General features: G+C 36.0%; 1 protein-coding gene across 4 annotated transcripts in view; it reads right to left on the minus strand.

Moving 5' to 3' along the window:
- Positions 1 to 21,990, minus strand: part of SUPT3H (SPT3 homolog, SAGA and STAGA complex component) — a 375,450-nt gene that overhangs the window by 129,798 nt on the left and 223,662 nt on the right. For all 4 annotated transcript variants that reach the window (XM_061146853.1, XM_061146855.1, XM_061146854.1 and 1 more), the window contains 2 exons: positions 3,827 to 3,913; positions 155 to 245 (listed from right to left, as the gene is read on the minus strand). In XM_061146853.1, the coding sequence (XP_061002836.1) occupies positions 155 to 245; positions 3,827 to 3,913 (178 nt within the window). The remainder of the gene's footprint in view (positions 1 to 154; positions 246 to 3,826; positions 3,914 to 21,990) is intronic.

Consider the following 21,990-nt stretch of genomic DNA (forward strand, 5'->3'; position numbering starts at 1 on the left):
ACCAACTATATAAATATTTGGACAGTTGCTAAACTACATATTTAACAGAAGGACAAATATTGAACTCTGATAGGAGTTATCTACGTTGACACTATATAAATGTGTCATTGGCATACAGGTGTCACATAAGTTTTAGTTTAGTGCTTTAAGTTACCTTCCAGAAGATCATCCTCGTCAATGCCTTTGACAATCTTTGATTTGTAGTCTCGGAAAAACATGTATTTTAGCAGTCTTCTAAGTTTTTTCTATTAAAAATATGAAATAAGTAAATAAGAAACCTTACACATACATTCATTTTAATGATTAAAAACTACTATGATAACTAAATCCCCTTTATGAATCACAGCCTTGTCATGGTGAAGGGGCTTGTGTAACTCAATGAAGCCATGCCATGTAGAGCCGTACAAGATATAGAGGTCATAGTGGAGAGTTCTGACAAAACGTGGTCCACTGGAGGAGGGAAGAGCAACCCATTCCAGTATTCTTGCCAAGAGAACCCCATGAACAGTATGAAAAGGTAAAAAGATACGACACTGGGAGATGAGCCTCCCAGGTCGGAAGGTATCCAATATGCTACTGGGGAAGAGCAAAGGGCAATTACTAATAGTTCCAGAAAGAATGAAGCAGCTGGGTCAAAGTGGAAATGATGCTCTGCTGTGGATGTGTCTGGGGGCGAAAGTAAAATCCGATGCTGTAAAGAAAAGGTCAGGGGAGCATGGTGTGCTGCAGTCAATGGGGTTGCAAAGAGTCAGACACAACTTAGTGAATAAACAACAGCAATAAGAACAGCGATAACTAAATATAATAAACTTTTACCCCAGGACCACTGGAAAAATACAGCAATTCTTAGCATAATACTATGAATACAAAATTTAGTCATCAAATTAAATATAAAAACTACAACACAAGCATTTTTAAAAGCACATTTGATTTGAAAGTATTCAGATACTGCAGAATCACAATTAATTTTGTTTTTTCTGTTTTTGTTGTTGTTGTTGTTGTTGTTAATTCCTTCCAAGATTGCGATAAATATCACACTCTCCACACTAAGCTGACAATACTGTCTTTGCGGAATTCTGTATACCTTCAAGACCAAATTTCATTTTTTGAAATGATTTATAAACACCTATATAAAAGTTTGCAACAACTGTTTTAAGAAGTCAAGCACTTTCCTTTTTTATTTTTTTTAATTCCCTGAGAATCTTTTATTTAGAAGAGTTGGTTTATATTTTATATTTCTGGAAAACATCCTGTAATCTGAGAAACATGTTTTTTATGAAACTCAAAGCTAATGAATGATAGTTGAGGCTTTTTTAGGTTTATTAGAAGACTACAATACTGCTTAACTTTAAAAGTAACTGATGTGTGTGCATGTTCAGTTGTGTCTGACTATTTGCGACCCCATGGACTGTAGCCTGCCAGGCTCCTCTATCCATGGGATTTTCCAGGCAGGAACACAGAACTGGTTGCCAGTTGTATGCTTACACTTAAGAGTAGATGATTACTGGTTTCTGGTCTTCAGGTTTAAGATTCCTAATGACAGCTGAAACATATTTTACAAAGCTCTTTTACATGCATTTTATTTGATATTTTTGATAGCCCTGAGATACAGACAAACAATCATCTTTTTTTATTTTTATTTTTTTCATCTTTTTTTATATATAGGGAAACTGAGGTTCAAGATAGTTTCACAATTAGAGCCTAGCAGGGCCAGAAGGAACGCATAACCTTTGAACCTCAGGTCTCCTTGTTTATAAGGTAAGTAAAGTACTTACCTTAGTGGAATACTGTGAGAAGTAAATCAGAAAATGAGCGAAGCAGTCTAGTGCAGTATGTAAAATACAGTGGGCAGTCAACAACTTCTACTTGAATATAAACCGGAATTATTAAGAGAAAAAACATATACCTGGATCCAGATCTTTGCTATCCCTCCTTTCTCTTTGCTCTGATTCCATTCAGTACTTTAGATTTGATTTTGTCTTATATTACAGTTGTGTAAACTACTTTAAATTCTGTTTGGAACATGTCAGCATATAAATAAAATTATTATTTTGAGGAGAAAGATGAGAACACTGGCAACTATCATATTACAGCTATGTTCCTGGTTGCTTAAAAGATTCTGATTAAGAGTCCTTCTGGCCAGTAGAAGGACTTTGACAATCGGTGTATGTTCCTGAAGGGTCCATAGGATTTAAAACATTGACTCCTCCAAGAGGCAGGAAAAAGTGTCGACCTGGACTACTTTTTGTGCTGGCCTGTTTACCTCTGTTGATGAAAAAGAAAAACCGACTGGAGGAATTCGGCAAAGGGCTGATGCTAACTGCACTGTTACCTAGCTGTCTTCATAAAGAACTTGGCTCACGGTCCCTGCTTCTCCAAGGGCACGTTCAGGCTCCTTCCTCTCAGCACCACTTGCTGCATGGCGCCTACTTCTGCTTCATCTTCCTAGTGAGGTCACTAGCTCCTGAATAGCCTTACTCTTCACTATCTCGCTAAAACCTTCCTTCCTATTCACTTCCAGAGCCATCATACTCATCATGGTTTGCCTTGATTACTATGCCTGCACCCTGGTTAGTTCCATTCTAATATAATTGCATGAATTTCAGCCTAGGCAGAAAACCTCCACTCTACCACATTCTACAGACTCTCCATCTAATCACACAATCTTAAAATACTGTGAGTCTCAAAATGCTTCTTCAACTCAGTGATACAGATTTCTTAAACCAGATTATAGTTTCTTGATAGTAAAGACATTTCTTTTCTCTTTATAGTCCTCATACCACATAAGAGTCAATGAACTAAAAATTCATAAAATTTCATGGTAGACTGGTGGAGGTACAGTTTGTATATCCCACTGCATAAAAAAGAGAAAATCCTTCATCCAAGTTTAGCCAACCTTCAATCAATCAGAAGGAAAGGTTTTTATGAATACAAAGTAATGGGTATCAGAAAGGTATGTTCACAGGATATCCTGAAGATCAGATGGGATGCCTTCTGATAAAAACCTGAGCCACAAACATACAAAAATGGTGGAAGAAAAATGGGTGAGTATAATTAAAAGACCAGGGGAAAACAATGGAGAAATGAAAGATGGACCATGAGGAACTAAGCAGTGGGTGCTCATCTGGGTCAGCAACTACCATAACATGCTGTGGTTACTCAGCTTGTTCTTCCACAGGTAACAACCTTTTAGATGAAAACTGTACTAAAGACATGCAGAAAGTCACAAAATGTTTTCAACTAGCTACTCATGGAAGATAGTTATGACAAAATTATATGCTTAAATAGCTTAATATTAGAGTTCAAAGATAGATCTCTAGCAAATAAAAAAACCTAAGTAATACAGTATATATTTTATGCTATTGCAATATTCATCTTGATAGATTTGCCTTTTCCTATTAACCAGTGTCACAGAAAAAACTTTGTATTTCAAGTGAAAAACTACTCTATGAATGTCTACAATCCTGTATAAAATTAGGAAAATAAATATGCCATTTAGTTATATCCCAGTTACCAGAACAAAGCACCCAGTCAAGATTTAGTGAATTTTATGTAGCAATGAAAATGTCTAAATAGATATGTAAGGATAAGTGAGAATTAATTGTCAGCAGTTTTACATAAGTGCCATTGTCCGTGTAAAAATTTAAAAAAAAAAATCAATTCTGTTGTAGTAAACCATTTTGTTGTGCAAACTGTGAGGACCCAAACATGAGTTCAACACTTATGATTCCAATATGAAAGTCATATAACAAGGGTAGCTTCCTTATATAAGTGTAATTAAACACAAAGTATGGCATTTCAATACAGTGAAATTATTTTACATTACCTTATCCTTGCGCATCAAAAACAGAAGATCTTCAGCAGAAATTACTCTTGCTCCCCGAAGCTGAGAAACTTCAGCAGCTTGCTGTAACTAACAACAAAGGAAATTTTTCTCAATCATCTAAATTAAATATACTACAGTCATGATGGCTCAAGAGAGATAAATATACTAAGAGTTAAAAATCTTTGGGGATCACCCAGCAATCACATTACTGCTTTAAAAAGCAAAATGTCTTATGTTTAAAGATATAAAAAAATGCAATTAACTTATACGCCCACCTGTAACTGATACAATAAACAGAAATCCTTGATTTCTTTCATGCAAAAGAAAAATCAAGTGCAGCTTCCAGAAATGCATTAATGCACCTGAAAATAATTTTATGAAATTTTATCCTCATATCCATGTGAGCAATGGTTTTAGTCAGTATCACTAGTTGAATAACTATATTATTAATCTGAGCTCCCATGCTGGTATGATTTGAAATAGGCCCATTCAGAACTTTAAAAGATCAACAAAAACAGTAGCTGTTTCTAATATCCAAAGGAAAAAAAAATAGTTTTAGTTTTGGCAAGTCTTCAGTGGGCAAAGGATTCAGTCCATAAATCATAATACTGGACTGCATTAATTTCTTTCCACACTAATCACATACACACAAAAAGTTAACTGTATCTGGAATGCACAACACAAAACATACTGCATGAAAAGTTAGATTCCCCCTGAAATGTTCATCTGGGCCCTTCTATCTACAAAGTTGAGAGTTTTCTGGAATTCAGAAGTCCCAGAAATACAATCTTACTTGAAAATGACCTGGAAAATAAAAGAATGTGAAAAATGATAGTTCTATTTTTTTGGCACAGGCAAAACCAGTTTCTTATTTTGATTAGTTAGAAGGAATATAAAATACATCCAGCTGAAAAAAATAAAGATGCTGGAGAAAACAGTACAAAAATGTGCCTGTAACTTCTTCCAAATTTGATCAATGGTGATTGCAGCAAACCAACTCTATCCAATATTATAAAAATATTTACATACAAAAGCTGTTCCTGAATGCATCTTTCTTTGAAAGGAATAAATCTAACACATATTCCTAAGAACTAATCTTTAAAAAGTGACACATTGTTATCTTAACAATTACAAAGAAATCAAATAGTGCGTTTGTACTAAAGAAATTCTGGATGTTCAAGCAATTTTGCTAAGTAAGCTTCAAACCTCGTCTAAATACACAGACTATGAAACAGACTATAAACTCCCTATGTGTCAGCCTTACCGCTGAATTTCCTGGACACTGGTGGTTGGTATATAAACATAATTCTACCTAAATATAGAAATTTAAATTTAACTGTGAACCATTTAAAAAGAAATCTTGGGGGAAAGGTTTTTAAAAAGATGATATATCTGCCCAGAAAGAAACTAAGTTTTCAGTAGGAAAAATGTGAACATATTTTTCTAAAAATTGGAAGAATGTCAGCGAAATACATGTGCATGTGTTTTTTTTTTCAAACAAAAACATTTCTGTCACAGCATAAAACATACACAATCAATGTGGAGCAGAATATAGACTCAGTATCCATTTGTCTGGACACATACAGAGAACTGGAAGGCCACACTATCAGGTAACAGTTTTATTTTCTCAGACGAAGGATGGTATTGATTTGAAAACTTGAAAATACTACACAGATATAAGCAATTTTTTCTCACGCTAAGGAAAGATCAGGATAAGTACACATCCCTAAGTAGTCTTCCCAATAAATCAACTGTTTATCTACCCTACATATAAATAATCTGTATTTATAACACTCTCCAAAATGTTAGTTTACAAATGCACTCAAACTAGGGAAAATAAAGAAAATGGAAAACAAAGACTTAGAAGAGTCAGCCATTTTAAACACCCTTTTAAAACCAGTACACAACCATCATGGGATCTGGAATTTATGTCTTGGTTATGTTGTCATAATTAGCAGGAAAACTTTATCTTTAGTTTTTGTTTACCTTATTTGCTTATTTCCCTCACCTAACCTGTACCCTCACTAGCACAGGCACTGCTGGTCACCTAACCTAGTACCCTCACTAGCACTGGCTCTGCTGGTCACCTAACCTAGTACCCTCACTAGCACTGGCTCTGCTGGTCACCTAACCTAGTATCCTCACTAGCACTGGCTCTGCTGGTCACCTGAACTAGTATCCTCACTAGCACTGGCTCTGGTGGTCACCTAACCTAGTATCCTCACTAGCACTGGCTCTGCTGGTCACCTGAACTAGTACCCTCACTAGCACTGGCTCTGTTGGTCACCTAAACTAGTACCCTCACTAGCACTGGCTCTGCTGGTCACCTGAACTAGTACCCTCATTAGCACTGGCTCTGCTGGTCACCTGAGCTAGTACCCTCACTAGCACTGGCTCTGCTGGTCACCTAACCTAGTAACCTCACTAGCACTGGCTCTGCTGGTCACCTAACCTAGTACCCTCACTAGCATTGGCTCTGCTGGTCACCTGAACTAGTACCCTCACTAGCACTGGCTCTGCTGGTCACCTAACCTAGTACCCTCACTAGCACTGGCTCTGCTGGTCACCTAACCTAGTACCCTCACTAGCACTGGCTCTGCTGGTACTCTACAAGAAGCCTTGAACCTCATGAAGTGAGTCCTCCGGCTGAAAGTTATCACTGTGTTACTGCAACAAGCCCATCTGACCCCGACCTGTCCCATGCTCCAAAATAACCTTGGCCACAGTCTTACCTCCTTTTCTCTACCGACTAAGGAGAGCAAGCTTGTTAACTAATGACAGTGTTTGCACTAAAGTGTGTACTGCCCACTGGCTAACTTCAAGAAATTTTACGAGAAAGAGTAAAGCTTCTCTTCAGCAACACAAGCTTAAAAAGCAAGTCAGCAGGAGGCTGGTTCAGTTCCGCCGGACACTGAAATCAGGGATTAAGTGCATTTAGTATGAAAACAATACTAGAAACAGGAAACCAAATCACAAAATATTTCTAATACCTTCAGTGTCCAAAAAACAATGCTGATTCAGTATGGTAAGAATCCCTTAATTTTTTTCCTTGAAAATAAATGGAAGTTGTACTTCATCATTCACTGTGGCAAGTCAAATATTTCTGGCAGTATTGAAAATGACACAATAGTCCATTTTATGATTTTTTATTACAATGAAAGTAGCATACATTTGCGAAGAAGGCAATGGCACCCCACTCCAGTACTCTTGCCTGGAAAATCCTGTGGACAGAGGAGCCTGGTGGGCTGCAGTCCATGGGGTCGCTAAGAGTCAGATACGACTAAGCGATTTCCCTTTCACTTTTCCCTTTCACATGCATTGGAGAAGGAAATGGCAACCCACTCCAGTGTTCTTGCCTGGAGAATCCCAGGGACGGGGGAGCCTGGTGGGCTTCCATCTATGGGGTCGCACAGAGTCAGACACGACTGAAGTGACTTAACAGCAGCAGCAGCAGCATACATTTAATTGCATTATAAAATATACAAGAACTGACAGAGCAGAGGAATATTTTAAGACCAATAACTAGTTGAATGAGTATACAGAATAAACTTTAACTATATAGATAAAGGGATGGTGACAGGAACCTTATAGAGATTTATTTGTAACTCAGTAAAATATGTTGCTAAAAGATATTATTCTGCAATAGCAACTCATTTAAAGCATTGATTTTTTCCCTGATAAATATTATTTCTGTTCTTTAGCGTAAACTAAAAATAATATAAACTTAACTGTTATTTACAGGCTGAGCATAAACTTTAAACTTTACATGACATCGTAAATGCCTCATCTTTGATCCCGCAAATAAATCTCTTCTCAATTTCTCATTGCCATCAATGATGCTAACACTGGAAAATTCTTTCTCACTCTATTTTATTTTCACCAACTTCCATTGATTTTATTGTTTTAACTGGCTTGGGGTCTTGAATTTCCTGTCTACTTCCACAGTATTCATCTGAACCTAGGTCTCTGAGGTTTTTGCTTTGTTGTTTAGTTATCAAGTCATGTTCAACTCTTTGCGACCCCATGGAATGTAGCCTTACAGGCTCCTCTGTCCATAGGATTTTCCAAGCAAGAAGACAAGTGCATTGCCATTTCCTTCTCCGGGGGATCTTCCCGTCCCTTGTCTCCTGCATTGCAGGCAAATTCTTTACCGTTGAGCCACCAGGAAAACCCTGGAGTTTTTGCTTACTGCTTTCTAAACTTCAATGTCTCCAAACAGTGATGTATCTTAGACTTAAGTGTTAACATGATCTTCCTCAAATATAATACCCACAACTCTTGTTCCAGGATCTATGATAATCCACTGTTATCTGACTTCAGTGTGGTTTATAAAGATCAACTCACAGATATTCCCTATACTTCTTCTTATTAAATTTGTTTTTCTGTCATATTTTTCTACATTTATTCTCCAGTAAGTTCTGTTTTGTCTTTATGTTTTTGTGCACTTGTGACAGTTCATTTTATGTGTCAACCTGACTGGGCTACAATGTGTCCAGACAATTGTTCAAATAGTCTGACTGTGACTGTGAGGATATTTCTGGATGAGATTAATATCTGAATTCCTAGGCTGAAGAAAGCAGATTGCCACTCCCCTCCACCAGCCCCTGCTAATGTTAGTGAACCTCAACCAATCAGTTGAAGAGGGATCTCCTTCTGCTTAACTGCCTTAAACTGGGACTTAAGATCTTTTCTAGCCTTTTGACTTGGATTAAAATATCTCCTGTTTCTCAGGCTTTTGGACTTGAACTGCAGTCTGCCTCTCCTGGGTCTCTGGCTTGCCAACAATGGAACTTGGGATTCTTAGCCTCCACAGTCGTGTCAGCCAATTCCTTATAATAAATCTATGTACGGACACACATACACACATATATACATGTAACCTACTGGTTCTGTTTTTTTCTGGAGAATCCTAGTATAATACTATACTCAAGTTATAAGAAATTTTTGATTATTTATGGGATACAATTTCATTGTTTTTGTTTTTCCTCAGAGACTCATCCGGAATCTGCCAGATTCTCTTCAACAGTTACATTCTGGATTTTTGTTCTCTTGATCTCTTTTGTTCTTACTTAATTTACTTTTCTTCGGTAGAGCACATTCTCTGGAAGTTTCTCTTTTTTGTTTTTAAGCATATTCATAATAGCTGCTTTATAAAATCCCTGTCTGCTATTTCAACATCTGGGTCATCTCATAGTCAGTCACCATGTTGTCTTTACTCTTGGCTATGGATCATGTTTCCCTGTTGCTTTGTATTTTAAGGATACTCTGTGATTTTATCTGAGATATTGTAAATGATACATTGTAAGGACTCTGGATTCTGTAATGTTCCTCAAAAGAATAATGATAACTTTTTTTTTGTAATGATACATTGAAAGGACTCTGGATTCTGTTACGTTTCTCTAAAGAATACTGACAACTTTTTTAAACAGGCAGCTAACTAAAATGAATTCAATTTGTAGTATTTACAGTCTTCCTCCAGTGGTGGGATACAGCTGAAAAAATACCTCTCATAGCTTCCTAAGAAAAGATGTGTGGAAAAAAAAAGTTTTAAAGATTCTTTATGTCCAAAAATTCATTTATGCCACCCTGAGATTCAATTTATCATCTACCCAGGTATAGGATTTGAGATTTAAAATAATTTTTCCTCAGAAATTTAAAGACATTGTCCCATCATCTTCAAACTTAAAATGTTACTGCTGAGAAATTCAGTTTGTTTGTTTGATTCTGAAACTCTTCTGCGATTCCCCCACCAGCCCCCTTCCTGAGAAACTTTTACTATTTTTCTCTTTGTACCAGAATTTACAATTTCATGCTGTATGCCTTGATGAGGCTCTTTCTTCACATATTTTCCTGGACACAGGGATATTTTAACTCATATATTCTTGTCCTCTAAGTCTGGGAAATTTTCTTAGATTACTCTGAAAATTTCCTTGTTTTCTGGATTCTCTCCAGAATATCTATTAATTGAATGCTGGTGGTCTTTGTGTGTGGGGTCTCTGAGTTCTTTCTATTCAGTCTCTCTGGAGGTGAACCTACACTGTTTTGTCAGAATGGGAAAGGGGCAGTTGACTGCCTGTGTGGCTGTGACAGGGCATGGGAATAAAACTGCTCCACGACTTTCTACCGATGATGTCTTGTGTTTTCAGAGGTTTCCCGAATCCTGATTTCTCCCCCCATGTTCCAAGGTTTCATCTTCTTCAAATCTGTTAAACTTTTAGCATTTCTATCCACTTTTAAGAGTCCATAATTACTTGACATATCTCATCTGCTATTTAATATTCCAATTTCTTGATCTTGATAGATGTATGCTTTTAAAAATTATTTTGCTGGCATTCAGTGGGGTTTTGAGAAGGTTTGGAGACAAGCAATGTCTCACCCATGTTTAAATGGAAGCTGATGTTCCCTTTATATGCTGACATTTACTAAATGTACTATCCCATGCTTCCTGACTTCTATATATCATCTCATTTAACCCTCACAACAAACCTAAGAGAGATGTCCAGGTACATAAAACTGGTACTAAATAATAAATGCTCAACATCAAGCCATTCATCTTTCTCTCCAAGATTAATTTCTTATTCAGAACACAGGAAGGTATGATCACTAAATAGTCTTACATTGCATAGAAAATCTACCCACAAAAAACATTTATTTGCCTTTGAAAACATTTTCATTGCTGGCAAATAAATGGCTGCCAAAAAAGGTTTGGATCAAAACATTCAAGTTAGTTGCTTCATGGAGACACAGCTTAAGGACTGAGAACTCAGCAAGTGTTAGAAAGGAAATGAATTTGTAACTAAATGCAGTCAACATTTAGACTATTATAAATGTAAGATATTTGACTTAATCTGTTCCTGTCATATGATCTTATTCTGCTTTGGTAACTAGTCTTCCACTGTTTTAGACATTTGAAACATAAACAAGTGCATAAATTGACTAAAAGATGTGCCAAATTTTTTAGAATTTCATTTTAACTCTTCTTGTTAGATGAGTGAGTCAAACACAATCAAGTGTTTAAAAAATATGATAAGGCTATAGTTATCAGTATCTCATGTTTCAAAGAATTCATTTTTATTTATATATAGATTTCAAAGAATGACCAATGACAATCAATATAAGCTTGGAAAGCTTAAAAAAATGTCCAATAAGAACAGCAATCCTGACAAGAAACTAATTCTTCGTTTATTCTTATTTAAATGTGAAAGTGGTAGAACAACAACCATTTGAAAGTTTTCTTTTAAACTATTTCGCATGTAAGTTATTTGTAAGTAAGTAAATTTCAAGTTTAAACACATCAAATTTTGAAGTCAAAAAGATATTTTGAAAAGTTTTTAAAGTTGAAATTAAACTAACAAACTAGACTATACTTTAAATATATGATGAAAAATTATACTATACTATACTTTAAATACTATACTAGATTATAGTTAAATATTATACTATTAACTAACTACAGTTAATTTTATTTAAAACAACTATTTACTATTTAACTATGAAAACTAAAATACCCTCTACTTAAACTAAAATATGATTAAAATTGTGCAAATATGGCAGCAGATCTTGAACCTGTTCAGTATTATATACAGCTATCTTTCGGTTACTTGATAACTAAAAAATGGTACTGGTACAAATATGTATGGTTCCTTTGCATTTCTTAAAATTCCAGAAGCATGAAACTTTTTGGCAGCCTATAAAATGTATACTTTCCTGGTCTACATTTCATAATGTCTTACTTTTCCCTCTGCTTATTTCCTGCCTCTTAGTGCCTCCGTTTGTATTCCCTCTGTCCACACTTCTGAAAAAGGCATCTACCGAAAGAACTATAGTCATACTTATTTCTCCAAAGGACAAAATAATAACAGATATAAGATTTAGTTAATTACTTTTCTGCAGAACACTACCTAATTTTTCACATGATGACTTGGTTTCATTTCACCCTAGAATGTTTAGGAATAAACATAGGTCTTGCCCTAAATCTTCATGTTTAGATCAGGGTATTAAAAGCACTGAATTATACCAGACCACACACAGACCAATGTAATGACTGGAAAAACTACCAAATGGAAAGAATAATGCTAAAGAATAATCATGAGGAATGAGAAAAACTGATTTCTAATTTTATCTCTATTGCTATCACCATTGTTTTCACAAAAGCAATTTTATCATTTTGTCTTTTTGTTCAGAAAATATATGGAAAAAGTGCCAGCTTGAGAATTTCAGAACTGCAGCTTTTCACACTGGGTCTTAGAACTTGAGCAATGCACAAGGAGGGCAAAGGTCTGCTAAGAAATTCAGTTAGAGTTTGGTTTTCTCTGTTAGTTCGGGGTATCCTGAAGATTACTGTAATTCAGATTACTGCCTCCATTCTAAAGTCTCACTAACTCAGCAGTTATCTCCACACAAGGCACTATTCGCACTGACTCCACAGGTAGTTTAATTAAGAAGCTTCAGAAAATCATTACTTTAAAGAAGTTTCCAAAGCCACCTTTAGTTTTTTCCTCTCATAAGAAATTTTAAAATGCCTATGGTTTGATGTTTAAGGGAGATAATAATGTGCACTATATAGTAAGTCCTGAGTAACGGCTATCTCCACTTATTTAGAAGGGAAAATTAAATTTCGGTGTCATCATAAGAAAATTTGTAACTTTCAGGCTACCACTGGACTATAACTTAGCACTTATGACTTATTTTACCATAAACAAATTTAGGATGTAAATATTTGTGTGGATAAATTATATGTATATAAGTAATCTACACATGTACTTATATACATATAATTTATATATACACATAGATTTATATTTGTATGTATTTACACTCTCATATATATATGGGTATATGTCACTAGAACCACTTCTTTACAAGGTTTAAGAAAGTAATTTTACCTAGAATTCAAGCGGAAAACTATATGGACTTCTTTTGATAGAGAACTAATAGTTTCTCTAATAAATTCTCTTGAATCAACTCACCATGAAACACACTGTATGTGTCAGTGTGCATAGCTTCTGAAGCTATAGTTTTGAACGGAATAGCTGATCATTCTGATTCTCAAGTTCTTCAAGTGGGAACTGAACAGATGTGAACAACAAATGAGCTCCAAAGAGCCTCTGGCTTTTCCTTTCTCATTTTAATATTTAACACTAGGCATACTGTACCTTTGGCTTCATAATTAAGCACTTGCATCAATGAGAGAAGAAATAAAAAAGAAGAATCACAAGGAGAAATAGTACAACTTGGTGAGAGGCACATGGGAGTCGGTTTTCAAAGAAAAATCCTCTTAGTTATACCAGTGGAAAGGACAACCCATCCAATTAACTGAGTCTGGCAGGAAGCAGGAGGCTGGACTATTATTTAGCATTAATGACTTCTTTTATCATAATGTTTGCCATGGTACACAAATCAGCAGGTGATATAATTATTCCAGCATCCTACTCAATACATTTGAAAATACAGTGAAATACAGATACATTTGAAAGCCAAAGCCAGTTGCAAAATGGGATTAAAGCAATGCAATTACTAATGTGTAGAAGAGACTCCTCTCTATCCATTTCCAGTGTGCAATGCTTTTATCATGTGATGAGCAGAAGTAATTTGTATATGCTTCCCCCTTGGTCTGTCAGAGAAAGTAGCCCTTATTCAAATTTTGTATCCAAACATTGCTTGCATAGGAAAACCAATCAAGGCTGTATATAGTATTTATCAAATTAGCTGTAGGATATGCAAACTAAATGAAAAGTCAAATTTCCTAGGCTCAGATGTCAGTCCTGTATTCCACTCAAGAATTTAAAAAGTTACTAAAAAGGGCTCGAGAAGGTGATACACTACAGATCTTGTTACACTCCCAGACCACTGTGAAGATTAGATGAAAAGATGTGGAGCACATGCTTAGAGAGGGCTTCCCAGGTGGTGACTTGGGAAGATCCCCTGGAGGAGCGCATGGCAGCCCACTCCGGTATTCTGCAATGGAGAATCCCATGGACAGAGAAGCCTGGTGGACTATGGTCAGTCCATAGAGTCACAAAGAGTCGGACACAACTGAAACAACTTAGCACACAGGCACATGCTTAGAGACCAATTAAGCACTCTACCAGCGTAAGATACGGCATGGGGATGAATAAGGTGGAATAGCAGTCTATACAAGAAAAGAAAAACTTTCACTGTTAATTCAACAGGCAGAGAAAATGTTTCAGATTTGTGGTAAAAACCCAAACCAAGATATTCTCAAAGGACTCATTCATATCAGACATAAAATGGTACAAACTTCAACAATACTCACACCATCACATCCTGAGAAAGCAGATAGCATAGAGAAGACAGAATCCTCTTGTCCTTCAAAAATGCAAGGTAGGTGCCCCACCTCGGAGGTCCCTCTAACTCAAGCAAAGACCTAACCACTCCCTTCCCACTGTGCTTCCTAGGGACCTTGTAGGACTTCAGCCGGCTTACTCCTTATCATCCTACCTTGTAAAGATCTCTTCACAAAAAAAAGGCTTTCCTTCCAGAAGTGGAAGGAAACGTTCCATTAAAAGGTAAACTCCCTATTAAAACACATTAGAAACAACTGAAAGAGCAGTGAAGCAATTTGGCAAAAGTCACGTGAAAGAAAAAGGTGCATGACTGGTGCATGGAAACTGGGCATGGAACAGGGACTAGAAGGCTGAAGACCGCTGATCCTAAGGTGAGCTCCAAGTCAATGTGGCCAATAACTAACCACCACTGGGGCGCTAACCAAAACAAACAAACCCAGGAATAATACCAGTTCTCTTGTAGGGATGTTAAAAGGAACGAGTAAGGAAGACAAAGTAAACATAAAAAAGATAATGCCTAAAACAATTACCAGGCCCCCAAATACTAGTCTTTTATTTCCTTCTGTGGATTCACAGGGCCATAATATTACTAAAAGACAAGTCACGGAAGGGCAACTCTTCAAACTGTAGTCACACAGAATGAGGTTAAAATGAAATACGCATGGAGGTTAAAAACCTATGAGTTAATTGAATAGTAGGCCCTGGTTTGTTCAAGATGTATTTACTGAGCACCTGAAAGTGAAAGTCATTCAGTTGTGTCTGACTCTTTGCAACCCCATGGACTATTCAGTCCACGGAATTCTCCAGGCCCGAATACTGGAGTGGGTAGCCTTTCCCTCCTCCAAGGGATCTTCCCAACCCAGGGATCGAACCCAGGTCTCCCACATTGCAGGCAGATTCTTTACCAGTTGAGCCACAGGGGAAGCCCAAGAACACTGGAGTGGGTAGTCTATCCCTTCTCCAGTGTACTTCTTGACCCAGGAACTGAATCGGGGTCTCCTGCATTGCAGGTGGATTCTTTACCAACTGAGCTGTCAGGGAAGCCATTAAGCACCTAGTATATGACAACCACTGGGCTTGGAAGTGGATATTAGGCTAAGTAGAAGTAAAGCAAGCAAGCAAACAAGAAAAAACATCAAACCATGGTTCCTAAACTCATGGATTTACAGATCAGGCTTATTTTTTCAGTAAAGATGCATAACAAATAACAGCAGATGTTACACAATTTTGATTTAAAATAAGTTAAACAAGTTAATGTTGAAAATCAAAGAGCTGGGTGATAAGTACCATAACTCGTACCCTGTGTTGAAAAGCACGTCCAGCTAACACCTTGGCGAATGCTGCACAAGGAAGCCACACACTACACTGAGGTTACTCATCTGGAAAGAGTCTCAAGACATTGCTACAGATTATGTAAAATATAAGAAAGAAATCTAAAGAAAATATCACAACCAGTTCTGTCAGATATTAGCAATGATTAATTTCCAGCCTAAAGGCAAATCAAATTGCCTCCTAGTCTCTAAATCACGACTCGGAGAAAAGTTCAAGTTTCAGAACTTACCTGGCTGAGTCTCAGCTAACATATGCGTGCTTGCAGCATCTCTGGGGATGACCCATATGGGATCATTGATATTTACTTGAATATGCGTTTATCAGTCAGGGGATTGGAATGAAAAAGATTAGCAAGTTAAACTGGGTAACTGGAGGAGAGAGGAATTGCTATGAAGTAACTTTTAGCAAGAGAAACAAGATGCAGCAATGTATAATATAGACCCATTTTTTATTTTAAAAAAAGCAACAATAGGCACAAACCTTGTATATGCTAAAGTTTCTATATATTTATACATATATAACCTAAGTATATGTAAGTATATTATATAAGTTATAATATACATATATAACTTAAATAAGTGAATGTAGCATATAAGATAAAAATATAATTTGAAGAGGAGGCATGATCTTTAAAAGTTTTAAATATCTATTTCTCCGTTATAAATGCTGAAACTTACTTGATAAGGATTAAGTTGACAACTAAATTACACCTCACTGTAATTTTTTAAATGTTATTTTTAACATTTTTAAGTGTTATTAAAAATCAGCATTATTTTCAGTGTAGCATTTAACTTAGATTTAACCATTAGATATTTCCACAAAAAATTATGTTTCTGTTCTTTAAAGTGTATTTTAATTAACATTCATTTTCCAAGAACATTGATTTGAAAGGGCTATTTCACTTTCCTCTAGCACAGAGAAAGGATCCCATTTAAACTTTTGAAGGGCACAGAAAAAAATAAACAAGTCTGCTGAACATAATTTCCCTTTTATTCCTTCTGAAAAGTTATGAAATAAAATCTATTATTTAATTACATTGGATCAAGAAACAGGAAGAAAAAGATGCATTTAAGTCACAACACTCCTAAAAGAATAAATTACTATACTTCCTCTGGGAAGAAAAGTGTTTTAATATATGGATAGGCCTTGCCTAAATATTTCACATCTACTTTCCTAAGGTGTGAAAGGCTTTCAACAAAAATCAACAATAAAACAGCCATGCAAAAATTGAAGGAAGAAATTTAAAAAACTGTTTGCTAGGATTGATTTATAAGTATCCTGTAGCACTAAAGAACTTAGGTTTTGCTCTGAAATGTTTCTATCAGTTTACTTAAAAAAAAAAAAAAAACAAAAAAACAGTCTGACATGCACAGCTAGGAAAATTTTATTAGACAAGTAGGATTTACCTTTGTTGTGCTTGAGTAAAATTTACAAGACATACCAAATTTATTACAATGGCTATAGAAATAAGAATAAAGGCATTCAGTTTTTTTTAACATGCAGCAGGATTTTGGACTTGGTCAGACTTCAGCAGGGCACCAGGCATATAAGCAGAGATGCAAGATCAGACAGGATCACTGCCTTCATATGATCTGCAGCAGAGGTCAACAAGCTCTTTGTGTAAAGTGTCAAATAGTAAATATTTTCAGCTTTGAAGGCCACTCTGTTGCATCTACCCAACTTTACCCAACTTAGCACACATCTAGCTACATGTTCTATGAATGAGCATGTCTGTCTTCCATGGAAATACCATTTACAAAAACAGGCAAAGGGCCAATTTCATCCATGTGTCATAGTTTGCTGGCCCCTGGTCTAAAGTATTATGGAGGAAATATAAAAATGATACTGTGTTAGAAAAACAATGCTATTCTATAAAGTAAAACAAAATAAAAGTAGCACTCAAAACCTAACAAAAACTTAAGAGTTTACATATGTGCTTCATATATAGAAATGCAGATACAGAATAGTTGGAAAAACACATGATTAGTTATATTAGCTAGTCACAAGTTTTGATGTGATCTTACAAACTGTTTTATTAAAATAGCATTTGGAGGTTTTGATCTTTACTTGCAAAGTGTGTACCTGTAAAATCCTATCTTCTAACACTTTTACTCTTACACAGACTATAAGTACCTAACACAAAAAACTTTTTCAAACAGATACTCTTGAGCAACACACTAAATGTTGTATTTCTCCTATATTCTCCTGATACAATCAATAATTCTGCTGAATTATGGAGAATCACAACTTTAAGATGCATATTAACTAAATATATTGACAGTGAGAAGGAATCCAGAATACAAACCCACAATGAGCCAACAGCTTTGGATTTGTTACACTGAAATTAATTAGCCCGCCTCTCTTGAGAGATTTTCCCTTCCTTTGAATGTGTGGTCAAAAAGTTGGATGTCAATCTCTTGATGTGTAATTTATTTCTTCCATTTCAAAAGTGAGTTAATTTTAGCCAAGAAATTTTAGCCGAGTCAATTTTAGCCAAGAAATCTCAACAGAGAACAGGTAGCTATTTCACGTCATGTCTTACAGAAGCAAGACTAAAGCAAGCTCTGGCCTTCAATCTGTCTTCACTCATTCATTCTCTCAACAAATATTTATTGAGTGCCTCCTATACATTATACTCTGTGCTAGGAACTAGGTTGCCATGTTGAAAAAAATAGCCATGGTCTCTGTCTTCAAGGAACTTCCATTAGGACCAGGAATGAATAAATCTATAAGATTTATAAGTTAAAGATTTATAAGTCATAATGAATCATATAAAGAAAAACTGGATTGTTGACACGGGAGACACCTATTTTACATGGAGTGTCAAGGAATGCCTCTCAAACATTTTAGACATTCAAGCTGTGAACTGAGACCTCAAGGATGATAGGAATCTAGTCATTCACAGAGCACTCACTGGTGAGAGAGTGGTAAAGAGTAGCATACAGGCAGATGGAAGAACATGTGCAAAGATCCTTCGACAGCAAAGAACTTGGCTTGAATGAGAAACTGAGGCATGATGACAGTGAGTTAAAGAAGAATAAAAATGAACAAATGAGGACATGAAAGGGCAGCAGTCAACTCATGCTGGCCGTTATAAGATGTGTGAATTTATTCTAAGTGTAACAGACACCACTCAAGAACTTTATGCTGAGTTGATTGATTTATCAATCAACCACATTGATTTATCCAAATTGGGACCTTTTGTGACCATGAGGGCATTATGGATAATTGCACCTGGATAACTGGCTCAAATGAGACTGTCCTAAAAAGAACAGCTGCCAGGTCTGCCTGCATCTGAAGAACTCTTGCTGCTGTGAGAAGGGGTGGCAGGGGGCAGAGGTGGAGCCGGGAAGCCCTGGCTCCAGGCAGTCCTCTGAGGGAGGGTGGGGGCTGACTGCTGGCACTGGGAGGAAGCAGCAGATGGGTGTTTTGCAGGAAGACTCAACAGAACCCCCTGGTATTTCATCCATAAGTTTATTCAAGGATAAAACTGGCAAAATATGAAGTGCTACTGATGGGGATGAAGTAATATGTGGAGTATATCAATGACTAAACAACAGAACTTTTAAAGATACAATGATTCTACCACATAATGTAAAACATTATAAAACTATAAACCAATGTGCATACCATCTTCAGTAATTTTCCTTTTAACTAACCCCTTGTATACCCAAAGTAAACATTTATGCAAAGTACTAGCAAATGTTGATATTAAAAACAATTTTAAGGAAAAGTGATACCCTTATGTAAAGCTAAACTCAGGTTTCTGGATATCTACTTCCTTAATCTACAAAGATATATGTCCTCAAAAACAGATAAGGTTTTCTTAGATTTGCAATACTTCATTAATTTACAAGTCTGTAAGTTCAAAGTTTAACTCAGATGCACTTCTTTATAATACTTTAAAATTAATAAATTAAAAATGGCCAACTTTTCAAATCAGAAAGTTGTTTATGAAATGGAAATTTCAGAGAACATAAAATGCAAAGAGAAAACATTGTCTTTTCACTATTAAAAGACTTTTAAAAAGTCAAATTTACTTAAAAATTCATTTAGTCTAAGTCACCCTTATGGTGGTAAGCACCTAGGACATGGTTTAAGACTGCTTACTATCTGCCTAGAATAGGGAATGCACTCTATGTACGGTATTATTAGGGAAAACTAGCCTTTAATGCTTAAGAAACTACTAGTACTAAGTTATATACATGTAACTATTTTTATTAAAGAATTACCCTATATTCAACATTTTGTGTTAAAAAGGACTTTAAGAAATGGCATTATCCACCTTATCCTCTTACGTATGTATCTCTACCATCTAATATTAGAATATACCTTCAAAATATTTTTGCTGAATGAACGAATGTGTATTATTGAATGAATGAATGAGCATTATTCTAGAATTATTTCAACATGGTATAATAAATACTTCAACATTTTACAAGTAATTTCAGAGTTGGAAAATAACTTGATTAAAGTCTCCCAGTTACTAGGTGATGGCATCAGTAATAAATCCAGGCCTGCTGCTGGGTTGTAGGCCAGATTACCCTATGCTGTCCACTGAAAGTATTAGCTTAGGTTCTCAAATGTGATTTCTTCCAGTACGAAAACAGAGGCACCACCCTCTAACCAGATGAAGAGTTCTTATAAAGCATGCAAATTGGCATTTCACTTAAAAAAATTATTCTAGTGTTTCAAATGGCCAGTGAAGGGTTCCTCAAAGCTTTAATAATCATGCAGTTTGCTATCTCTAAGGTAGCCATTCTCAGTTTTACTCTGCGGATTATTTCATGAGAGGAAAAAATGCATGGACCACCAACCCTACCTATACTCACTTGCCACTGAAAAGAAACCTCATCATTACTCATGGGAAGAATGGCATCTGAGAACATACTTTAGAAATGTCATTAAGTAAATTATTAATGCAGGCCATAAAACAGACTAGAGACACTGTCATATTACAAGCCTCAGAAGAAACCAGCTGGAAGACCACCCAGAGACTCCAAGGAGCCCATCAGCGGTCTGTGGGGACCACACTTTGAGAACCAGTGTTACAAGAAATGAAACTGCTTCCTCTTCAGTAATTCAGGAACTCAATTTTTTTCCCCCTTAGGGGAACACACTGTCCTTGTACGCCAAAAACATCAAAGTATTAAAGACCTCTAAATTCTTCTAAAATACTGTCATAACCCCAAACTACCTTGTTTATGGGATGTAGTTATACAGTTGTAATTAATAAGGCAGTGAACTTCTAATATGTGTGAACATGTATATCTGTATAGAATACATACACATAAATGCAGTTCTTACTTAGCTTTTTAAATTTCTGCTTTAACAGTGGAACTATCATCATTCTGGAAAAACAGAACTTACTATACAATAAATGAATTATATTAAATATACCTAACAGAGTCATTTTTAGGATATACTGCTAAATATCAAAAAACAACAAAAACAGGGGCCAAAGGTATATAAGAATACTATCTTTGTGAAGACATCTATATTATTTATAAAATATACATACACATGTATGCATGTGTATGTATATACATACACACACATATATATATCTGTCTATGAATATGTGCATATGCATGTGCTATACAGGCTTCCCAGGTGGCTCAGTGGTAAAGAATCTGCCTGCCAATGCAGGAGACACAGGTTCCATCCCTGGGTTGGAAAGATCCCCTGGAGGACAAAATGGCAACCCACTTCAGTATTCTTGCCTGGAAAATCCCATGGACAGAGGAGCCCAGCAGGCTACAGTCCATGGGGGTCACAAAGAGTTACAACTGAGTGATTGAGGACACACATACAATAGAGATATATCAGTATCACATTTTATTTTTAATTTGCATTTCCCTAATGACTAACGATGTTGAGTATCTTTGCATGTGCTTACTGGTCCTTCACAAATACAAGTGTTCTTTCATGAAGTTTCTTCATGAGTTTTCTGGCCCATTTTTCATTGGATTGTCTGAATTGTTTGAAGAAAAGGAAAATGTCTTAGGTAGAACACAAAGGGGAATTAACACACATGCAAGGAAATGATTACCATGAAATCTAAAAACAGGTCAGGGATAAAGGCAGGTGTTGACTGGAGAGTAGAAGAGTTTAAAGTGAAATTGTAGAGGGGTTTCATTTATTGTTGACAAGGTCACAGGTACGATCTTGGGAATTGTGGCTGAAGCAGGCTGGAGGACTGCATCATCCGAGGAGAGGAAATGAAAGTGAAAGACAGGGTATTGGAAGGATCATGTATATAACTACTGAAACGACCAAGAATTATAAGAGGAGTATGATGGACAGAAGGAAAATGAACCAGATCTTTTAATGTATCAGAGGGAAGAACCTACGTATATTTTATGGAGTAATATTTTAGTCATAATAAGGAGGTGAAAAAAAAGGGTTTTTGAGGTGAGTCAGTGAGAGAAGATTTAAAACACATTTTCTGAAATGGGATAATTAATAGGGTGGGAGAATTATGTCATTGTGGAATTCTGAGTTTAAAAAAGTGTACTTAAAATA

The sequence above is a fragment of the Dama dama genome, chromosome 7 (assembly GCF_033118175.1).
Source record: "Dama dama isolate Ldn47 chromosome 7, ASM3311817v1, whole genome shotgun sequence".
Classification (NCBI taxonomy): domain Eukaryota; kingdom Metazoa; phylum Chordata; class Mammalia; order Artiodactyla; family Cervidae; genus Dama; species Dama dama.